Here is a 23,881-nt window from a genome sequence, read left to right on the forward strand (position 1 = left end):
TTATTATTTTGAAATTGCAATAGCCATGTTTTTATTATTTCATGTATTTATTATTTTATTATTTCTGGATTTCCAGTTTCTGGGTACACAGAAAGATTATCCATAGTGGTTGGGAAGGTTCTTGTGACAAGTTCTGATCAGTGAATTGCTATGCATGTGGGTGATGGTAGGGCATTTAACACCACCTTCTCTTCTGAATGTGTAAGTTCTCTGAGCCTCTCTCTTTTAAGGACAACTTGATTGGATTTATGGCCCACCTGGATAATCCAGGATGCTGCTGCTGCTACTGCTGCTAATGTTAAAGTCCTTAGACTTTTTCCTTTTAAGCTATTATTTATTGGTTCCAAAGGCTAGGATTTGGTATCTTTGCATTTCTATTATTCACCCAACTATAGTAACTGTATCTACCTCCAAAAGTGTCTTGAGGATTCAATGAAATATAGTATATGTATAAAGCACTCATTCAATATTAGCTATTTAGTGAACAAATATTACTTTTTTTAAGACAGCATCTAATTTTAATGAAACATTGAACCTTAAGATACCATGTTATGATAACCTTTCAGCATCTGTATTGCAAACCATAATCCCCAAAAGGAGGAATGGAGGGAGAGAGAGAGAGAAAGAGAGAGAGAGAGAGAGAGAGAGAGAGAGAGAGAGAGAGAGAGAGAGAGAGAGAAGAAAAGTGCCTACCATAGAGGCAGGCTGAGGGGGAGGTGGGGGGTGATGGGAGGGAAACTGGGGATATTGCTGCTGGGAAATGTACACTGGTGGCAGAGGGCTGGGTGTTGGAACACTGTATGACTAAAGCCTAATCATGAACAGCTTTGTAAGGGTCTATCTCATAGTGATTCAATTAAAAAAACTCTATTAAAAAAAAGATACCATGTTATTATTTTAGACTCCACAGCATACCCAGTAGGTGTCTCATAAAACTTAAAGAGTTAGTAACCTCCAAGTACTATGAGTAATCAGGACCTGAAGTTGGATAGCTATAGAACTGAAAACAAATTCTTAATCTGGAACTAACACTTTATGGTGGTGAAACCAGATGGGTAGAATGGCATAATCTTTGGAGCAAATTAAATTGCACACTTTGATCAAAAAAATATTCTAAATTGTCTTGAAGGAAACAGAATTTCCTTTTACCCTCCTATTTTGTATGTGTCTCTTTGTCTCTGTGTGTCTGTGTGTCCATGTCTTTGTGTGTGAGATTCCATACCTTTTTACCTACTTAAAAACAGTTTTTGAAACTACTGCTATAAGATATGGTCAGTGTCAAAGAACCTTAGCATGAGAAAAAAAATGACTCGGTAGTGGCAATAAAGAAAGACTCGTGCAATATAGTATATGGTATGGAAGCCTCCTGCTATTTTTAACACCATGTTAATACTGATGCAAATTAACTAGGGTTTCAGAGCCTGGTAGCAAGAGGCTCTGGGAATATTGTCCCCTGCTTTCCAGTCCCTACTCGGCTGAGCCCTGCCATTAATCACCACTTGCCTGTCTGGAGATCTCCCACGGTTTGGTCACGGCTCCAAGGTCACAGGCTGTCATTAACATTGATCTGAAAAACAGAACCCAACAAAATCCTGAATCACCTATTGTTGCATTTCTAAACAAACCACCTCAGATACATACATAAATAAAATGGGAACGGGCCAGTTCTACAAGGGAGCTCTGTGCAGAGTCCCGCCTCGAGCATCTCTATCACGTGGCTGCACAGTTTGGGAAGACAAAGCTGGCTCAGACCCTCAGAGGCCCTTTTGTTTTGTCTGCAGCAGCTCAAGGAAGGCGGAGCACTAGTTTCTCAACACCTGAGCTAAGCAAGTTTAAAATAGCTTTTAATGCAAGATGCTTTTGCTTTTTTTACAATAGCAAGGGAATGAGTCCAGCACATAAACAAATATATATATATGTGCACATATATATTTACATATATAATGTGCTTTGTCAAATATCACTGATTCAGGGATGGAGGAGCTTCTACAGATAGAGAAGCACAGAACACACCAGGGGCTATTTCTTTTCATCTGCTCTGAAGAGCTAAGATTTTCCTTAAGGAGGACTCATGCTACCAGCATGCTACTTGGTTACACCCCCATCTCATAACCCACATGAAGAAGAAATATACATGAGCTGTTATTCATCTGGACACACCGAGAATCAAAGTTGCTTTTTGAGGGAATAGATTTCTATGGGGTTTACCAGAATTCCTACTAAGCCAGGGAGCTGAAGATAAAAATTCAAAGTGCAGGTTGCTCTGGTGCTTCTAATTTGATGCGGTGGGAGGGGAAGCCATGAGCCACATTCGGTCCCAAATCTGCTTGCTAAAAAGGAACAAGAGTTTCGAGCAGGGTTAGGCTAACTCCCGGGGAAGAAAGGGATGTGTTGTTAGAGGTCAGAGGGCTGGCCCAGGTCAGAGGTCAACATTTCTGAATACTGGAAAGTGGTCTGCTGTCCAGATGGTGGGGCTGCTTAGGTGGTGTTGGGGCACTGACAGGCGCTGACGGCAGCCACAGTCCTCAATCAGGCAGCATGGACCCCCAACCACGCCGCTGCGAAGCACTAGCGGGTGAAGAGAGATGCATCAGTCTTGTCTTCACATTCATTACTGAGCTTGTAACAAGTTACTCGCCATGCTCCCTGTGTGCCCAGCTCTTGTACTCAGAGCTTTACCATCTGGCTACTACTCTGACCCACTGCTATCTAACTGAATCCTCATCACAGCTCTCAGAGATCGATGCCCTTAACTCCTACTTTAGTGAGGTGAATGGAAGCAGGAAGAGGCTCACTTTCCCAGTGTGAGCCAAGGATTCAGGAGTTTTTATCAGCAAGCCCTAAGAGTCCCTCTCACCCCCCTTGTTACATCTGATGCATCTCATTTTGGGTTTGGCTGGTACTGCAGGGGGACCAGATGAAGTAATACATTGTACTTTGTGTCTCTCTCCAGGACAGGAAATAATCTCTGTGTGAGGTTGCCTACTTGTATCACAACTTGGGTAATTACCGAGGTTCCAGCTGCTTGATAACACAAAGCTTACTTCTCAGATTCATATCACCATCAATCAATCAAAAAGCTGATCAAGAATCTTCTAGGTGTTCAGATTATGGTAATTTGAATAGCTACCATTTATTGAGCAGGCACAACAGGGGGTTGGTGGGGGTTCACATAATCACTTTATGAGGGAGGGATGCCGTTATTAGCTGCATTTTTACAAAGTGTCTTTTTCCTTTGATCAGAGGTTAAGTCACTTATGCAAGGTTACACAGCTTAAAAGGATGGAAGCTAGGAAGGGATCGATGGAGTCTAAGCAAGTCTCTACTTTCAGTGACTATTCTGAAGTTAAATAGAGAAGGAAGATGGAAAAAGGCTGGAAGAGAGGATCAGACTTGATCTTATCTATAATGGTTCAGGTTGATGCATGCACAATTAAAGGCTAAATAACTTGTGCTGATTTGGAACTTTTATATCAGTTATTTTGATATTTAACAACAACCTCATTAATTGTTTAGTACAAACATCAGCAAAATGTTTTTCTCAGGGTGGAAGATCTCATTGTTTAGATGACTGACATATAGAAAGAATAAAAAGCTCTTTGAAAAAATCAAACTGTTCATTGATTTTATTACTGCTTTAAAATTGTCTACAGTGATATTCCCCAGAGGTTCTTCCCTGCTTGGTGCAGTGTTCAAGCCTAACCATGAAATGAAGGAGGAAGGAAGGAGAAGCATGCAAGAGGGGTGAATGGAGACACCCCAACCTCCAGAATAGTCTTATCTTACATAGAAAATTTCCAAATGAGATTTTTCCATATATTTGAGATTTCCTGTCCAAAAAATGAGTAGACCATTGTAGGAAAACATTCAGGTGGAGATAGGGAATGAGCCCTGGGTTTTATTTATGTATTTTGGGCACTGTGATTTATAAATTGTCATTAGGATTTCAGACATAAACTATTCCTGCACCACGCTCTCCATTATCGTCTCAAGGCTCCTTGTCCACCCTCCTACCTCCATGGTAAACTTCTTGCTGAAAATAAGTTCTCAGTTTATGTTGCCTTTGAGCATTTGTTATTTTTCTATTCTGTTTCTTCACATGCTGAATATGAGGGAGATCATTCAATGTTTGTTCCTCTCCTCATTCACTTCACTCAGCACAATGATACTCTCCAGCTCCTTTCCTGTGGCAGCAAATTTCATGGTTTCATTTTTTTTCTTACAGCCGAGTAGTATTCTACTGTGTCTATGTACCACAGTTTCTTCATTCAGGCACTTGGCTTGTCTGGAATTTAAAAATCATGCCTAGAAGAAGCCTGGGACAAGGGCAGGAGTTGTAGGCAGAGGGTGCATTGGACACTGTTTTGCCAGGAAACAGGAACTAAAGGACAGGTGTGGGGAGAGCTACACTTAGGAGACCAGGAAAGAGGAAAGATTTGGAAAAGAGGAAGATGGAAGAGTCAGGAGGAAGTAAAAAATCTCAAGGAGTGATGAGAAAGGAAAAGTCAATGCATTAGTGGGCTCTCCAGAGATCAAGGAATTTGAGAACAAAGATCCTGGTATCTACTTTTGAGGCTGTGACCTGTGACTTTTAGCAGGAATAGAAACCACATTTCCCAGACTCCATTTCAAGAATGGAGTCCTTACCCTGGGACATGCTGAGGAGTGGACCTAGAAAGAACATCTAGGCATGTACTTGAGGGAGTGAGTCAATTTAGATGGATATGTAAACATCCATTTTCTTTGAAAACAAGCAATTCTACACCAAAGACATTTTCTCCTACGGGAAAATACACATATATAGATGCTTTCGAAATGGTCTGGAAAGATACAGCAAATTGATAACGGATTACAGCTGTGCTATGAGGCTGTGTGGGAATTGGGAGTGGAGCTTGAAGGAGATGCAGGGGATTTAACTATAATGATTTAATCTGTTGCAGAAAGTACATTCCTATAATTGCTCATGGAAGCAAAAATTATTTGCAAAGAAAGAAATCGCCTTGCCTAAAGCTAAGAGGCATGAGGGAAGTGTGGTATTCATTGATGGGAAGGAGAAAAATGATGATGGAAGCTTGTGGCAAACAGTAGGAATGATGCTTTGACAAAGGAGATGGAAGCATTTGGGGGGCGCCTAGAAATGTTGGTATGCAAACAACAACAACAACACACCCGGATTTTGAAAGTTGTAGGCAAAGGAGAATGACAGATAGAGTAAGGCTGGGTTTGGGCTTGAGGATAGTTGTAGGGAGGATGAAAGAAGGACATGACAGAAGTGCTAGTGTTGAAGAGAAGAGTAGCCCCTCCCCCTCCTCAACACACATGCATACAAAGGAGAGGGCTTCTCTGGATACTGTGTAGAAAGAGTCTAGAGACAGAGGAGTGGAGTGAGGTTGGGGTGGAAAGAGAGGATAACATGAGGAAGGATCAGCTGAGAAAAGGGGATAGTAGTATTCTTGCAAGATGTAGGTGAACACTTGGCTTGCAGTATTTCCCCAGATGCCTGGATGCAGAGACAACTCAGTGAGCCCAGAATCCTCTGCAGCTTTCTTGGAAACATATGACCAGCTTGGGGACAAGAAAGACAGCAAGAGGCTGGCTGTGGGTGAGGTGGCGACAAGTCCTGGGCATAAGAAAATGGAGAAAGGCATGTCCTTGAGTAATACCATTTTTACTTAGCATTGATGAGGAAGAAACCCAGGTGGTGTATGCTGCTGACAGTGTCCACACCGTCTTCGAGGCATGTACACAGTCTCTCTCTCCTTGACTGGAGGACTTTCTTCTATACCTGGTTTACTTCCACACCCTAGAGATGTACTTGTTTGCTACAATCTCAGGAGTCAGTGAGTGGTGTGTGTGTTTGTGTGTGTGTGTGTGTGTGTGTGTGTGTGTGTGTGTGTGTATGGATGGACACCATGGAAGGTGTCCATTCTCAGGCTGGGTCCTGCTTCATATCCTTAGGCAGTGGGATTGGTAGATTCAGGGCACCTTCCACCATAAACTGGGATAAGGGGGTTGGAAAATGAATAAATGAATGAATACAAGTCATTGTTTAATATTTACAAGTGTTTGGGGTGATGCTTTTGTAGCGGAAATATGCTGGAGAAACTTACCTCCTGTTGATAATCAGAGTCAGATGGGTTTCCTTTTATGCTATTTTGATTTGAGTCACATGTTTAAAGACTCTCTTGAATACAGGCTTGCTCTTCAAGGCCATTTTCTCCCTTTAACACATCTTTCTTTCTTGTCTCAATTACTTTGCTTGATGAGTTACACTCTGGAGAAGCCTATGGGTTTTTTTTTTTTTTTTTGCTTTTTGGGTCACATCCAGCAATACTCAGGGGCTACTCCTGACTCTGCACTCAGGAATTACTCCTGGTGGTGCTTGGGGGACTGTATGGGATGCTGGGGATTGAACCTGGATCGGCTGAATGCAAGGCAAACACCCTACCCACTTCGCTCCAGTCCTCTATGTTCTTTCTTGAACACACACTTCTCCCTTTCTCTCCCCTCACATCTTTCTAAATAAGTTTCAATAAAAACTACCTTGCCCCCTCACACAATGAGACAGAAAAAGACACAGAGATAGATAGATAGATAGATAGATAGATAGATAGATAGATAGATAGATAGATAGATAGAGAGACAGAGACAGAGAGACAGAGAGGAGAAAATAAGAGTCTCAGCTACACTAAGTGGGAACTTACAATGAAACCTAATCATCTGCAACTGGGTGGTAAAATGTGCCCCATAAAGAAGATGCTTTATTGCTACCCTTTAAACAATTGGGAAGTCTGGGAAGTCTAACACAGATGCCTTACCCATAGAATTATTCCCATTGCTTTCTGTCTATGCCACCTCTTTTTTTTTAATTTATTTTTTTAATTAGTGAATCATCATGAGGGTACAGTTACAGATTTATACATTTTTGTGCTCATGTTTCCCCCATACAAAGTTCTAAAACCCATCCCTTGACCAGTGCCCATCCTCTACCACCAGTAAACCCAGCATCCCTCCCACCCTCCCCAGTCCCGTCTCCCCCACCCCAAACTGCCACTATGGCAGGGTATTCTCTTTTGTTCTCTCTCTCTGATTAGGTGTTGTGGTTTGCAATAAAGGTGTTGAGCGTCTATGCCACCTCTTAACCCTAAAGAAAATACCAAAATCAACTCACTACTCCGCTTTGTGTTCTCTGGTTCAAATATCTCTTCTCCCTCCAATTTGCACCTCACTACCCCTTTACTCCCAGGAAAAATAAGGAATTCGTTGCAAATGAAACAATTCCAATATCATTGTTTAATTTTGAAGGCAAATTTATGAAGAAGAGGCAAAAATATAACATACTGGAAAGCAAAGGACATTATCTATTTTCTAAATATCCAACTAATCTCTCAACATTTCAAATGTAAACTAAGGTGCATAACTTGCAACAGCACTTCTGTGCCCTTAGTACTTAGTCTGGGAAGATGCTAAATAGTAAAAGTATGAAGAAACACATACACATACACAAAGGCTTTTTCTTACCGAAAAATTTCACGATGGTTTTTGATGTTCCAATCATATTCTCCTTTACTGACAAGTTCAAAGAATTCAGTTCTCCTCCTGTACAAAATCAAATAAAGAAAGAGGGGGAAAGATGCAATGAAATTTCTCAGTCTGTGGGGTGACATAAACACATTTATGAGAAAATATAAGACCACCTGAACCAAGTAACTTAATATTTGAAATTATTAGGCTAAAGCACTATCAAAATAAATCACTTTTAAAAAAAGAATGAGGTTAAAAAAAAAAGTCACAGTCATTTCTGAATGTATTTACAACAGCAGAGATTATCCAGCCATAAAGTAGTAAAAAACAATGTGCTCCTGCATTTGCGACTGCTTGCTGAGAAGCTCTTATGACACTTATTGAAAATCAGAGAATAGAGTCAAGGACAAATGTAAAGTGGGAGCAATACTGAAGTGTTCTTTTGTCATTCAACACAGAACAGAGCTGTAGGTTTATCTGAGATAAACTCTCAGGTAGTAAATTTAGAACAAATAATTTTTCCCGGGTTAGAAATAGCTGTCGCCATTTTAGTGCTTTGCAAACAGACTCTGGAATCAGTGACAACTGTTTAAACAATCGTTCAGTTACCAACTTGTTGGGCAAATTTTTAGGAAGTAACGTAAAACCTCTAAGCCTCAAATTTTCTAATCTCTAATTTTGGGATTATATTTGCTAACTCACACAGGTATTCTGAGAATTAAGTAAGATGACATTCAAAGCATATAACAGTGCTCACCTATTACAAATGATCAGTACACACATAGAGAGATACACATTGCTATATAGATGTGGAAAAGACAAGAAGACAACGTCCTAAAATTTATTTTATTTCAAAGTTTTATTTAGTCTAGTTATTACTTTATTTTTTGTATTGAGAAAGAATATATAAGATATCAGTATTTTGAATCTTTAAAAATCATTTCCCAAGTTTTCACTGTTTTTGACACTTTCTGATAAAGTATCTAAAAGATCCTGACACATCACTTCCATACGCATCCCAGACAATACCAATTTTTGGAGACAAAGAAATTTCTTAGGTCTCATGGGTCTGAGAAATGCTGTCTCTGATATAATTCTCTCATTTAGATGACTGTTGTTTGGATGACTGTTGTTTACTGAGATACACTAACCTGTTTAATCTTACTTAACCTTAGAATAGCATCATCAGGATATTTTAAGGAATCCCACTTGGGTAAATACTCAGTATTATCTATCATTTATGGTCAAAGTTTGAGCAGAATCTTAGACGCTCAGTGCTGATCCACTGTAATTTGGGGGACAAAGATATGATGACACTGGCAAGTTACTGTCCTATTTCTGGCCTGGGGTAGTCATTCTAAATTGATCATGTATTTGTCATTAAATGAGACTATTTATTACATTTACCTGGAATGGGATAGGTCAGGCAGACAAATATATGACTTGCATGCTTATGCAAGAGAGAGAGATAGATCCTATTCTTTGACACATCTCAGAGCCATGTCACTTTAGGTATTATATCTACAACAAAATTAGAGCAATCAGCTGAGATATAATGCATAATAACAAAGTGGTCTCAGTATGTCTTCTTCTAGGTGTTCAGATTTGGGCATATCTTTTCTTCATATTACTTTATTGCCTTCTTAACTTTCCCACTCTCTTCCATATGACCAGGGTCATGTCTTTTTGCCCCACCACCATGAACTGGGCTGGAGCAATAGCATAGTGGGTAGGGCATTTGCCTTGCACGTGGCTGATCTGGGTTTGATTCCTCTGCCCCTCTCGGAAAGCCCGATAAGCTACCGAGAGTACTTCACCCACAGCATATTCCATATGCCAAAAACAGTAACAATAAATCTCACAATGGAGATATTACTGGTGCCTGCTTGAGCAAATCAATGAGCAACGGGATGACAGTGATACAGTGACAGTGATACCATCAACTGTGAGTCAAGTGGAAAGAGGGTGGTGGAATATCCAAGATATAAAAAGCACTGGTAGAACTCTTCAATAAAAACAAACCCAACCCTGTCAATAAATGGGGAAAAGAAATGACCAGGAACTTCTTCAAAGAAGTACAAATGGTTAGAAAGCTTATGAAAAAATACTATATCACTAATCATCTGGGAAATGTATATCAAAATAACAATGAAATATTAATCTCACACCACAGAGACTGGCACTCATGAAAAAGACAACAACAACCAGTGTTGGCCAGGATGTGAGAATAAAAGGGAGGAATAAATTACTTTATTTTTGCAAATATTTACAATTATGTTTTTAATTTTCATGTATGTTTTTGATGAATGACCAAGCTCACTCATTGCTGGTGGGAATATTGACTTGTATAGTCCTATGGAAAGACAATTATGGATATTCTTCAAAAAACTAGGAATTGAATTTCCATATAACCCAGCAATTCTACTCTTGGGAATATACTCCAAAGACCCCAAAGAACAAAGCAAAAAAGACATCTGCACTCCTATGTTCACTGCAGCACTAAATCACTTGTATCACTTGTATCACTTGTCGTCCTGTTGATCTTCGATTTGCTCGAGAAGGCGCCAGTAATGTCGCTATTTGTCCCTGTCGTGTGCTAGTGCAGCCCAATGATATCTGCTTGCTCCAGGAATAGGAAGAGCCTCAAATCATTCACTCAGGAATTTGACGAAGAAATCTGGCCATCTAGTTGGTGGTCAGCCATGCTGTCTTCTGATGTCCTGTGGAATCCAGTTGGTAACAGCTCTAGTCCAGCAGTCGTCTCTGAATCACATTACATGACCGGCCCATCTGATTTTTGATGCCTTGGCAAACGAGACAACGTCCCTGATTCTTGAGCATCGGGAAAAGTATTTGAAACACTCGCCTATCCTCCGCCTACTACAAGACTAAGATGAACTGCCCTCTGACATCCTGATGGATCTATCACATCTTCCAGAAAGGTAATGGAGAGGATTATTCACGGCTTCTACTTGGATCTCTTTGACAGCCATGTCCACCTGCCCACATACCAAATTCCACAAGATGGATATATTGTTCCCAACATCCTCCCTTCCGAAATCTGACATGCCATTTCGTTGGTAAAGATGAATACAGCATCTTTCACCCAGAATACTGCCCCTGGAGGTTGAGTGCTGCCCCAGCAGCCATCCTGTAAGTCCTTAACCTCTGCTTCCTCTCCTGGAAGAATCTCCCATTGAGAAAGTCCACTACTAAGATGTTTATCCTGATAAACTAAGGTACTTGGATGTGTGAAAGCTTAGCATGTCTTACAGATAGATTAAGATAGTTAGGCATATGACCAAAGAATGTTGTTCTTCTTCTAATGATAATGATTACTGGGTCTAAGCAACACGTATCGTATGTTCAGGACAACCAGGGCTCTCATCTATGAGGCTGTTAGGTCCCTGAGCTCAGGCTTTTTCTCTCTTGTTTCTGTCTCTTTATCCTTGGAGCATCTCTGATTTAGGCCTGTTCACCCAGGGCAGTTCCTGGCAAGTTTTGAAAGTTTGTGCAGTTGATTTTTAGAGGTGTTATCATAATTTTACTAGATAAATTATATATGACACTCAGGCATATCTTCAAACTATAAATGATATCCTAGTGTATGAATTTTTGACAAATTAATGTTGATGAGATGATTCATTAGTCAAGGCCATTCCTTTTCACTGTTCTGTGGGAGTGCATGGATCAGTAGAGTTGTCCATCACTTGAGAACATTTTACCCAATGGCAGACTGCACAGATGAGGGTGGTCCCAACAACTTCAACCACCTAGCTCAGGTGTGGTGTAGATGATACCATCTGGTGGGTGTAATTGCACTTGATGATGAGTATGCAGTGAGAAATTGTTTAATGGACATTTCTCAAATGGTATTCACATCATTAAGCAGTGTGTGAATATATACCAGTGATATATATATGTGTGTATATATATACCCACTTCCTAGACAAAAATTTGATTCTTTTATTTTTTCCTATTATATTTAATCCTGCTACTAACATCTTTGCATCTGTCTCCTTCTGGATTTGTGCATGGTTATTCTCTTCTGTTACCCTTCTTTCTGTTTCTGTTGATCTACCTCTATGTGTAGATTTATATATGTGTATAATATATTATATAATATACACATATATGTATGTGTGTGTATGTATACATATGTGTATACATAAACTTGCTAGTCAGGAAATAATTATTATGTTTCATTTGAGCTTGCATTTTAATTATACACAATCAGAGCATTAAGAACTTTGAGAAAAATCTACCGTGCATCTCTTGTTTCAAGAAAATTCCAGCGGACAAAAGTTATTTTGTCATAGTCCTGGGAACTTATGGGCAGAATTAAGTAAGTGTCATGTCCCCTGTCTTCTCATTCTGGTCTTTGAGAAAATCATTGTCAATGTGTGTAGCATGAATCTGGGCAACCAGATAGCCTGGTGTGTCATACCAAGGTATCAAGGTTGTGGAATGACGCAGGCATGTTATAAGAGTCTTGCCAGCATCAGTCTGATGCTGCTCTGAAGTGGAACTGCATGTGGCCAAGGCTAAGTTGGTGATTCATGGCTCCAGTGTATTTCAGTTTTCCTTCTTAGTAATAATTACTACCAAGTAGCCATGTGAAATTCACTAATTTGGCCTACACAAATAGAAAGTTGCCTACGTGTATATGGATAGAGACTATATAGAGTCAACAAAATGAACATTTATGAAACTCATAGAAATAGGAGCATTTAACATAATCTGAAACTGCTAAAATGCGCTGGTGGAAAGCCACAAAATCCAGACTCCTGTGCCTTGAGGAACCATGTCATTAACTTTTCAGGCAGATCATTGGGAACCTTGGTTTTCAAGGACAATGGCAAATACTGCAGCAAGTGAAAAGTAACTTACTGGAAAATCTCATTTATAATCAGATATGTTTTTATTAGGCTTTTATCTTTCTCTCCTGACATAGGTTCCACTCAGAAAAATAGCAGTCTTTAAAAAAGCATCATTTGAACAGAACTGTAAAATTTATCCTCAAAAATAATTCTAGAGATTGGTTACCAGTCACCCATCACCACAATGAAAATCTTTCTGGTTTGGAATTTATCTGCAAGGCACCTTTATTTGTAAAGTTAAAAAATCACCATTCCCAGATATATTTTAATCTGAGATTAATTTTAGCAAATTTATATATCTATAAGTGTAGATAGGTACTCATATTCTCTATTTATCTAACGGTTCTGAATCTACTAAAAGCCCATAAATGTTAGGAAGGTTTTACTGCTAAAGTGAAAAATCATCATTGTGATTCTCCTACAATTTCAACTCACATCTGATTAATTTAGGAAGCCCATGGAGAGAGCACTGAGCACCCAAATGGGTTTATAAAATATAAATTACTGGCTAGTTCTTGGTTCAAACAGTGCACTGAGACAATGAGGTATGGAGATAGAAGCACAGGTAACTTTAGGATGCTACGTGTCCCCAGATACAAGAGGAGGGTATAACACTTTAGAGACTTACATGATGATTCAATGTCAAATATCACTATTTTGAGAAATTGTTATATAAGTCAGTGATTTGGGTTTGTGTCTTCAAAGTGAGCTAAAAAGAATGTCAGCATTTGTGGAACTCTCCGTTCTAGCAGGGATACAGGAAGATGTGGCATGCCCACAGGGGCACATAAGAGAGAGTGTTGTGTGATCGTAAAGTGTTGGGGATGGATCCTAAATTACAACGCAACATCCTCCACTGCAGTATTCAAGCTAAACAGATGCCAAACTTCTGATGCTCAGCTTAGTCCGGCTGCAAACAGGAAGCCTCTAACTGCAATATCACCTCACCACACAAGAGAACAACTCCAACCTTAGGGTTAGAGCTCTCAGGCATACACATCAACAAGTTATTGCTGCTCAAAAGTTCTGGGGACTGGTCTCGGTTTCCCCACTGGTATTCTTAAACTGAGAATTATGTAACTGCAGGGAGAATAGCAAAGTTCCCAAAATCACTCTTGAGTTTAACTACTTGCCTGAATCTCAGCTTTATTGTTGACCATGGTGGACAATTTAGCAACTCTCTCCAAAACTTGGTTACTTCTTGCACAGTGTGAGCTCAGTAGCAAGATCAATTCTAGAACTAGTCTAAATAGTGAATGGGATAATGCAGGGCCAGGGTTGTGGCTTAAGGGGTAAGGTATATGTCTTGCATGTGGGAGGCTCTGGGTTTGATCCCTGTTACTGGATGACCCCTGGATGTACCATCATCACAAAAAGAAACAATAGAAATGTTTATATAAAGCTCCTCAGTAAACACTTGAAAAACAGCTGTTCCTTTTTGGGGGGGGAGGGGGAATCTCTCAAAGGGTGCTCAGGGTTCATCCCTGCAATATTCAGCCTGGTCTAACAATGCTGGATCAAGCAGTTCTGGGGTCCACCAGGGCCATCCTTAGTGCTGGGAATCATACCTTGGACCTCTGCATGGCCAGATATGTGCTCTAACCCTTTCAGCCATCTTCACAGTCCCCTTTTGAACATTGAACACATGTGATTTGGGATTATTCTCACTAGCCACCTCTAGAAGCAGTATTTTTCATGATGCAAACTTCATTTGCTTTTGTATTAAATCTTCTTTCCCTCCCTCCCTCCCTCCCTCCCTCCCTCCCTTCCTTCCTTCCTTCCTTCCTTCCTTCCTTCCTTCCTTCCTTCCTTCCTTCCTTCCTTCCTTCCTTCCTTCCTTCCTTCCTTCCTTCCTTCCTTCCTTCCTTCCTTCCTTCCTTCCCTTCCTTCCATCACACGTGGGAGTGCTCAGGGCTTACTACTGGATCTGCACTCAAGGATCACTCCTTGAAAACTGGGGTATGTTGGAATTTTGGGGATGGAACCTGGAATGTTCACATGCAGGGCAAGCATCCTACCCTCTATACTATCTCCCCAGTCCCTGATTCTTTTCAAGTTACTTTAAGTGATTGGAATTATCAAATTTAAATGATTTAGATGGTTAAAATGTTAATTTTTGTTTTGGGACCACACCTTGCTGTGCTCAAGGCTTACTCCTGGCTCTGCAGTCAAGGATCATTCCTGGCAGAGCTCAGGGAACCATATGAGATGCTGGGGATTGAATCTGGGTCGGCTGTGTGAAAGGCCAAGTGCCCTACCTATTGTTCTATCAATACAGCTCTTAAATTTTAATTAATTATTTATGCATTTATTTTTCACATCTTATCTCCTCTGACCATCACCAGAATCCCAGGAAGACTGGTGAGGGTGATGGGCTATCCCCAAGGAAAAGAGAGATGAAGTAAGTGACTCTCTCAAAGTCACATTTCTGGTTACGAATACGGTAAATCTAATTCCTGCTTGGGATGCTGAAATGACTATTTAATAATCAGTCCTATTCACTGCAGGGAATCAGAAATAGGTACAGAAATCAATTTCAGAAACTCCCTCAGCAGAAACTGGAAACCGTTTTCAGTGAGTTGGAAAATCAGATTGAAGAATTAATCCCCAGACTTAGATGTGAACTCCAAATGTCCCATCAGATTTCTCCTTTTGCTTTTCAAACTTGTAAATGTTGTGATCACCTGTCATTTGTAGCATAAAACCCTAAAGCAATGGAAGTTAAAGTTACATGTTTTTTTTGTTGTTGTTGTTGAGCTTTAAAGGGGTTCTACAGCACTCAGAATCATGCCTTTTTTGCTTTGAGGGTCTGGCATTATTAAAAAAAAAAACAAACAAAAACCTGCCCCTACTAGTGAGTCCAAATCCTTCTCCCAAAGGATTGACTTACTCTATGTCCTTTTCAGAGTGACTTTCTCCAGGCTCTGAAGAAAAAAACGTTAATCTCAACTATAAGAGGGCTTTTGAGTTGGGAAGGCAGATGCTCATCCAGGCTTGTAAAAAGCGGTGGTAAGGAGCTGCCTCCCTTCCAGTCAGCCCACCTTTCGAGAGTTATGACGGCCTTAACCAGAACCAGAGATCCTGTCTTGATTGCTCTGCACCCTGCTTTATTTCTGCCATGCTGCTGCTCTGAGTCTAGGTACAGAATGGGGGAGCCTCTGGGAGTCAGGCGTGCAGGCCCTGGAAGTGAGTGGGTTGAACACTCAGGGAAGAGTCTTGGTTGAGGAAGACTAGAGACTGGTGGATGATTCTGAAAGCTTCTCACAAAGTTCCTGCAGGATCTAGTCTGGTTGAGCACAGTGGTGACGTATTAGAGAATGTGTCCTTATCATAGTTTTGCTATCCCCAGGTTTGCAGCGCCATTCTTCAGTACCTATTTCTGATGTCACTTCTAAAATTAAAATGCCTGCAGGCAAACCCCTGTCTCAGACTCTGTTCTGGGAAAGAGTACAAGGAACTCAAGATGATTTCCATATTCAGCAAATTCATATGCATTCTGAAGGTCAATATTGCATATAATGCAAATGACAATTATCCCTGATTCTCCTCTTATAGAGATGGAATACAGTGACTGTGAGAAAAGCTCTGTGGAGGGGAAGTATTCCGGTTAGGTACTATTTAGTTAGGTGTGCCTAGTCAAACTAGGTAATTTTTCAGTTCATCTACACAATAAAGGAAATGAATTGGGTTGGATTGAGTCCTTTTTAACCTCCTTTCCAGATACACAATTGTATATTTTTTTGCAATTGTATGTTTTATAATTGCATCTGGGTGACAGTTGTGGCAGCTGCTTTCCCCCTCATTAACCCTAGGGATAGTTTTAGCTAAAAATATGGCATCACTTTAATGCAACTTTAGACAGGCAAGTGAATCAGCCTCCCGAAGGTCTAGATTAGAGAATGAGCAGTTATTCAGAACCTCAAAATACAATAACGCTGACAAAAAGAGAACAAGCCAGCCTTTTTGGGAGTCAGCAAACATTAGCAGGGGCTGCAGCATTAAGATAAGAACAGAGTAATGAGAAAACGAGTTGCAACTAACTTCCTGGATTGCATTCCAGTGGTCACTCTGTGATTCTTCACTTCCCTAACAGGGCTTGATAAATGGACTCCAACTGTGGAGATTTGTTTTCCCCTTTAGAAGTTACTTAGAAACTTGTCTTGAAAAAAGGCTGCTCCTTTGAGAAAATAATACTAAATCCTGCAAGGGTCAGAGCCATAAAATAAAACATTCAAGGGACTTCTCCAAATCCCAAATCAAGATGCAGCAGTTCAGAAGGTGCAAGACCATAAAGCAGCATTAAGCCAAACATGAGGGCCACAAAACATGCAGAGTGGATTGGTCAGAAGGCAAATGAAATTGTAGAGATTGCCATTTATAAGATACAACACAACATTATAAGGTATTTAAGATACTCATAAGAAAGATAATATTGGTTTTGTTATTTGCATTTTACACAAGAAGAAGAGGCTTAGAAAGGTCAATACTTTGATGACATACATCTAGGCAGTAACAGAGTTTGGGATTTAAAATTTTTCAAATACATTTTCAAATTTAATTAAAGTATACACAAGGCTAACAGATCAAATACTTCTAAAAGCACAAAATTAAACAACACACTATATTTTCCATATCGCTGCCTTTTGTTCTTTGTAATTTTAAATGCTTTCCTTTGATTTTTCATTTAGGCCACCGCATTCTTAATTTCCAAGATCTCTTTCTTCTCCTGTGGTTTTGTTTATCAGACCATCCTGTTCTTGTTTTATGAGCACACTATCTTAGCTTTCTAAGGATTATTAACAATAGTTCAGGGGATGGGGGAGTGGTGGTTTTCTTCCTCTTTCTGCTTTCACTGAGTTCCCTATTGTTATGCTAATTTTGGCCTCTGTGTTTCATATGAGAAATTTCTAGAAATGTTCTGTGATTCTTGGCCTCTATGTATAATGGAAAAGCATTTAAAAGACTGAGGAGAAACTGTATGTCTTGTACACACTGCATGGAACATATTTATATTAAAAATATTCATTGTCTGAATTTAAAATCTCACTGGACTTATATTTCTATTTACTAAACCTGACAGTCCTGGCTATGTGGCGTATAGACTCCTAGCGTCTGGGTGTCTCCACTCTGGGCTGTGCCTTTCAAACCAGAGATCTGTTTCATTTCACCCCGTGCCCTCATGCCTTACTATCTCTGCAACATTTCCTCCCTACCCCACATCCCCTAGGGAACCACTTCCTCCAGTGCTCAGCCTGGATTGGGAGAAGATAGGGATTGGGGGAGGGCTCAGGAGACACCAGAAGTCAAACCTGATGTCTTGTCCTATTGTACTCAGAAGCCCTCCGGGTAACACCTGGAAGTGCTAGGAGCCACCATAGCTAAATGCAGTAGTGCTTGATGATAGTGCATGTAAGATGCTAGAAGTGAAACTTAAGGCCATGTTTATGACTAACATGCTTTCCCATTTGTGCTATCTCCTAGGCCCTGAGCTCTGCATCCTATTTGCATTCTGTTCTCCATTTAGGGTCCTTTCTTCCATTTTCCCAAGAATAAACTCCTGGCCTTCTCCATGGCTAGTGGAAAGAGAATTAGCTGGCTACACTGGTGGAGGACTTCATAAACTCTCAGTGTCTTATAAACTGACTTTTGGGGTAAACTTTTTACCAACAGCCTTGAGTATTACATCCACTCTTCAAGGCACTCTTATCTGTAAGCTCAAAATGAGTTCCTTCAGAAGAAAGTGGCTTGTTTCCTGGAGTTGTTCTCCCTGTTGATCTTTCTCTCACATTTATTCCACTCAGCGGTTACTATTTGTCAGTCAATGTCTCGTGGTCCACAAAGGTAGTAACATCCCTTCTTGGTTGTGGTCCACTCCCATTCTCTTTGCAAATTCATACTCCCTGCCCCTCGCTCCATAAAATTTATTTGATACAAGTTCAGTGGCAATTCAGGAGGGAAAAAAAAAACCCATAGATGTACTTGGGACCAAATTACCAAGGTTAACTAGAATGCCAGAATTAGATTTAAGCCCACACCAGTGTAATTCCAAGACCTTCACTATCCACACAATAATCAAAGCAGAATTCAGCAATAAATACTTGTGGTATAGATATCAGTTGTCTCTCTTCCCAATACTCCTTAATAACAAACCCCCAATATTCCTTAGTAACAAAACTCCAATTTTAGCAGAGCATGCAGCTACCAAGAATACAGACTTTCTTTTGTAACCTTCCTTCAATCTGTATGTGGCCACATAATTAAACTCTCACCAATGAAATATAAGTTGAAGTGTTTTGTGGAATGTTCAGAAAACTCTCATGAAAGATAGCTTGTTATCACCTCTGCCCCTTCTTTTCTTGTCCCTCCTTCTTTTGCTGCTGGAATAGAAGCACTATGGCTGAAGCATGAGCAATAGCCTTGGATGAATGTAGAAACCACATGAAGGTGACAGCACAGAGCTGTGGACTCTGAGACTAAGATGGTAGTGCAGCTACACCACTAACTTCAGGTGGCTTTTCTTCAGATTTCTTTTATGTGACAGAGAACGAAGTACTTAGAACTAATGTATTTTGTTTGCTTTGTATAGACTAATCTAATTTCAATGGAATTAATACCAAAGTGCAATAAAATTCCATAGATTTCCTAGAAAAGGTGGTTGAAGAGATATATTTTATATAAATTCTGTACAAACCAGTAATTTATAAAGATCTATGAATACCTATGTTCATTTCAGCAATGGCATATAATAGCCAGAATCTCAGAAAAACCAAGAGTACAACAATAGATAAGTGGATAAAGAAATTATGTTGATATATGTATTTAGTGTCATAGTACTTGGCTATGGAAAGAGATAAACTTTAGCATGTTGCTACAACATGAACAAAATTATCGGGTGACTTGTTAATTGAAATAAGTCAGAGGGAGAAAGACAGATGATCTCACTCATATGTGGATTATAAAGAAACAAAGCAAAGGTACAGTGTCCTGTGAAAACAAACTCTTAGACTCTGGTAACAGAAGGTCTGAGCATTGAAGAGAGGAGGGAGGGCTGATTGGGAAGGGACCTAAGGAGAGTCAGTGATGGAGGGGTTTGGCATCTAGGTGGTGCAATAAGATTGTAAGACTAAAGTGTCAATTCGTACATGATTAAAATTGTTGTTATCTTAAGAAGAGGAGGAATCTAATAATAACTAGTAATGACTACGAAGGAAAAGAACTGTCCATGCAACTTTTTTTGTTGTCAATTTCTAAAATGAAAATAGCCCTCACTTAATTAGCCCTTGTTCCAAACAAGGCTCAAGAAACTAAACAGAGATATGAATCTTTTGATTATAGCCCTGATTCTCTGTCTTACAGACACCACCTAAATAAGGTTCACTTCAATGAAGAAAAAAATAACACCATGTTTAGCTCGTTTACATATTGATATCAGTGCTAGAATAACAAGAAACCCCCCATATGGATCTGAAATTTAATTACAAGACAGAACTTCAGGTAACCATTTGTCAAATGGATCTCATGTCAATACCTACTCAAAGTACAGCGTGAGGTCTGTTGCCAATATTGACTGCTTCAAAAGCTGCATAAGGTCACTATATTCCTTGGAGGACAGATTAGCAAAGATGTTGTGACCCTGTAATGAGAAAATAAAAGTCACAAAAGACAACATGAGACTGAAGTTGCCAATGACATGGTTTTTCCTGTATTTGAAAAGAGGACATATCAAAGTAATAAAATATTTTTTAACTCAATGAAATTTTTTTCACATACCAACAGTCTTCCTGGTATACATAAGAATTTTTTACTCATACCAATAAATTCTCTGGTACACATAAGTCAGAGTAGACAAACTCTTTTGAGGGAGACTACCAAGAATCACTTTATTATGTTGAGTCTTGAAGACAGAAAACTCTGAGAAACATTTGAACTTGTGTTCCTTTGGATATATTCATGTCAGCAATTTCGTTTGACTGTTTCCTGTGAAAGCACTGGGTGTAGAAGTAGACAAAACACTTTGAGATTTTTCTGATTCTAAAATAAGCACCCTTTTTTTTCACAGAAACTTGCAATAACATTTTGGAAACAGTTTTTTTAGCAACATATGGCTTCAAGGAATAGATAAAAATCATTAGACAAGTGGTTCTCAACTGGAGACAATTTTAATAATGGGGGCTTGTAGAAATGTTTAGAGATGCTTCTTAAGTTTTCACACTGATGGGGGTTGATACTGGTACACATTGGGAAGAGGTCATGAATGCTGGTGAATCCTTGACATGAAGTTCCATGCAAAGACTAATTCGGCCCAAAGTCACAGCTGGGGAAACTGAGAAACCCTGTTACACTGTGAGGATATAAGGAAGTATAATGATAAAGTGTGGTGGAATAAATTCAACACTTTGAATAATTACTGAGTAGCAAAGAGATGTAAGATGTTTTATTTGACATATTTATTGACCTTTAAAATGGCTCTTACCAGACTGGCCCACATGCAAAAGAACAAAAGCGACCGGTGTTGGTGTGGATGTGGGGAGAAAGGGACTCTCCTTTACTGCTGGTGGGAATACCGATTGATTCAATCATTTGGGAAAACAATATGAACGATTCTCAAAAGATTAGAAGTTGAGCTCCCATTTGACCCAGCAATACCACTTCTGGGAATATATAGCAGAGATGCAAAAAAAATATAATAGAAATGACATCTGCACTTGTATGTTCATTGCAGCACTGTTTACAATAGCCAGAATCTGGAAAAAGCCCGAGTGCCCGAGAACAGATGACTGGCTAAAGAAACTCTAGTACATATACACAATGGAATACTATGCAGATGTTAGAAAAGATGAAGTCATGAAATTTGCATATAAATGGATCAACATGGAAAGTACCATGTTAAGTGAAATGAGTCAGAAAGAGAGGGACAGACATAGAAAAATTGCACTTATTTGTGGAATATAAAGTAATAGAATGGGAGACTAACACCCAAGATTATTAAAGATAAGTACTGGGAAGATTACTCCACAGCTTAGAAGCCAGCCTCGCAAACTGGGGGGAAAAGGCAGTTTAGTTAGAGAAGGGATAATCAAATAAATGGTGCTAGGAGGATCCACTCGAGATGGGATATGTACCCTGAAGGCAGACTGTAGACCGAACATGATGGCCACTTAATACTTCTATTGCAAACCACAACACCAAAAGGAGAGAGAGAGCAAAAGGGAATGCCCTGCCATAGAGGCAGGGTGAGGGAAGGTGTAAGGCGTGGGGATGGGAGGAGGTGTATGGGTGGGAGCGGTAGGGGGGATGCTGGGACCACTGGTGGTGGAAAATGGGCACTGGTGGAGGGATGGATACTTGAGAATTATATGACTGAAATGTAAGCACAGAAGTTTATAAGTCTGTAACTGTACCTCATGGTGATTCACTAATAAAATTTTTTTAAATAAATAAAATGGCTCTTAACTAGAAAAATTTTCAAGTACACCTCTACTTCCATACCTTTGAAAAGCATAGTTATTTCAATCAAAATTTGTTTTAACTACCCTAGGAAACTCCCCAATGTTTTCAGTCAAATAAAATAAACCTTCTGTAAAGTGATGGACAAATCCCTAAATAAGCTTTATAAGTTAATATTTCTCCTTCTTCAGGGTTTCTTAGCATAAAACACACACTCAATACAAATAACCCTAGAACTGGACCAGTTTTTGGCTTATTTGGGGAGGAAGAAGATGTAGAAGACAATGGGTAATGAATGCCTGAGAATAAACTATTCTCCAATGCAAGGTAATAAATTCTTTTAGGGCCCTAGAATATCAATTAGTAAATTACTTCTTTTCAGGCATCAGATGATAATCTGCTCCCTGGAGTTCATTTATCTCATTGAGTGACCCCACCACCCCTTAAAAATTAGAGTATATTGGTTCCACCTGGGATCAGGTCCAATATTAATAATAATTTTCAAATGAACTCTTCCAGATCCTTAATTCAGCCATTAGGAAGAAGACAAATAACTAGAGGAACACTACACCGTTATTCTGCCTGGATGCCTGTACATTAGTCTTGCCCTGTGACTCTCTCACCTGGGTCTGGGAAAAGGTGATTGGAGGTTAAGGACAAATAATCACCCGGATTCTAACTATGCACTCAGCCTCTCCCAGGGAGTGAAATGTAGCAAATCACAGTGGACATCAATGAGAAGACAAGAAGAAAGTTGATCTGAACTTGAGGTTATTGCTTATTTTGTGAGTGCATTTGACGACTTCAAAAGGATGTATAATAACAAACAGAATTTACAACTGAGTAACAAAACTTGTCAGATCAACTTTTATATGTAAAAAGTTGATTTGAAATCAGTATATTACTTAAGTGCGCATCAGCCATGAGGAGTTGGTGACTGAAATACATCTGTCTTCCTGAAATGCTGCTTCTACTCTTTTTGGAGGGAGAATTGTGTGTGGTCTCCATGAAAAGAAATTCAATGCAGAGGGAGGGAGGTATATCTAGGATGACCTCTGATGGGCCCTTCAAGGCCTCTGCACCTCCACACCTTTGGCAAGTGAGCGGCTAGGACACTTGTTCCTGCCTTTCAAATGGGCAGGACAAGAGGGATTTTGAGGTAGTACCAAGGGGTGGGGGTGTTTTCCTGCACCCCCATGCTTCAGTCCGTGGTTCCACAATGACTATTCTTTACTCTTCCTAGAGAGCCCTAAGTGAACGAGGGCTCATGTATTTGTATGAAGACACATTCTAAGCCAACAGGGTATGTTTCCCATAGGAAATAAACAAATAGTCTTCTGAGAAAACGTTGACACTCTGTTTATAATTCCTTAATACATATGTGGGGGTTCTCGGGGTCAGAAGGGTCAGCTTGTAGTATCACCACTACAGTACCAAGAGCCTGAAGTCAGTTGCTCTTACCCTTGCTTCTCCATCCACTGTGAAAACATGGCTCTTCATGGAAAATTCCAGAGCCCCAGATGCTGGTAGGCTGCTTTCCACGAGAGTGGCTGAGAGCCTAACCCCGATGCTTCGTGCTCCCAGCTGAGCACATGCTCCCCGCTGTGCTCACATTTCCCCTCCACACTCAGGTTCTGGGGCACTGGCTCTCTTATATGGGGTCAAGGAAGGCGTTCAGGATATTGCAAAAGACATACTTTCGAAAAATAAGCTGGAGGATAAAAAACACCCTCTCTATTTAATGATGCTATTCCAGCAAAGCAGGCCCTTAATGATGATAATAATAATAATTAATGGCACAGCTAGAGAACTGACAAATAATAGGGAACAGATGATTTCTTTCTGGCCTCACAAAAAGCTCTGGATGCCTGCAGAAAATTAAACAGAGCTCTTCCTGGTCATTTCAAACTCAGATGCCTGAGTCAGTTAGGGGCGAGGGGTTTTTTCTCTTTTCTCCACGGAGAGCAAAAGTACGAAAATCCAAATATTTTCAACTGCTGCATTGCCACAGGAAGCAAAATTAGCCAGAT

The 23,881-nt window shown here is 39.9% G+C and overlaps 1 protein-coding gene across 1 annotated transcript in view; it reads right to left on the reverse strand.

Moving 5' to 3' along the window:
* The window catches only part of PDE11A (phosphodiesterase 11A), a 447,606-nt gene that overhangs the window by 53,354 nt on the left and 370,371 nt on the right, over positions 1-23,881 (reverse strand). Inside the window, exons 15-17 of the mRNA XM_004601369.2 lie at positions 19,937-20,037; positions 7,522-7,599; positions 1,504-1,567 (exon numbers count right to left, since the gene is read on the reverse strand). Of these exons, the coding sequence (XP_004601426.1) occupies positions 1,504-1,567; positions 7,522-7,599; positions 19,937-20,037 (243 nt within the window). The remainder of the gene's footprint in view (positions 1-1,503; positions 1,568-7,521; positions 7,600-19,936; positions 20,038-23,881) is intronic.

Source organism: Sorex araneus, chromosome X (assembly GCF_027595985.1).
Source record: "Sorex araneus isolate mSorAra2 chromosome X, mSorAra2.pri, whole genome shotgun sequence".
Taxonomy (NCBI): domain Eukaryota; kingdom Metazoa; phylum Chordata; class Mammalia; order Eulipotyphla; family Soricidae; genus Sorex; species Sorex araneus.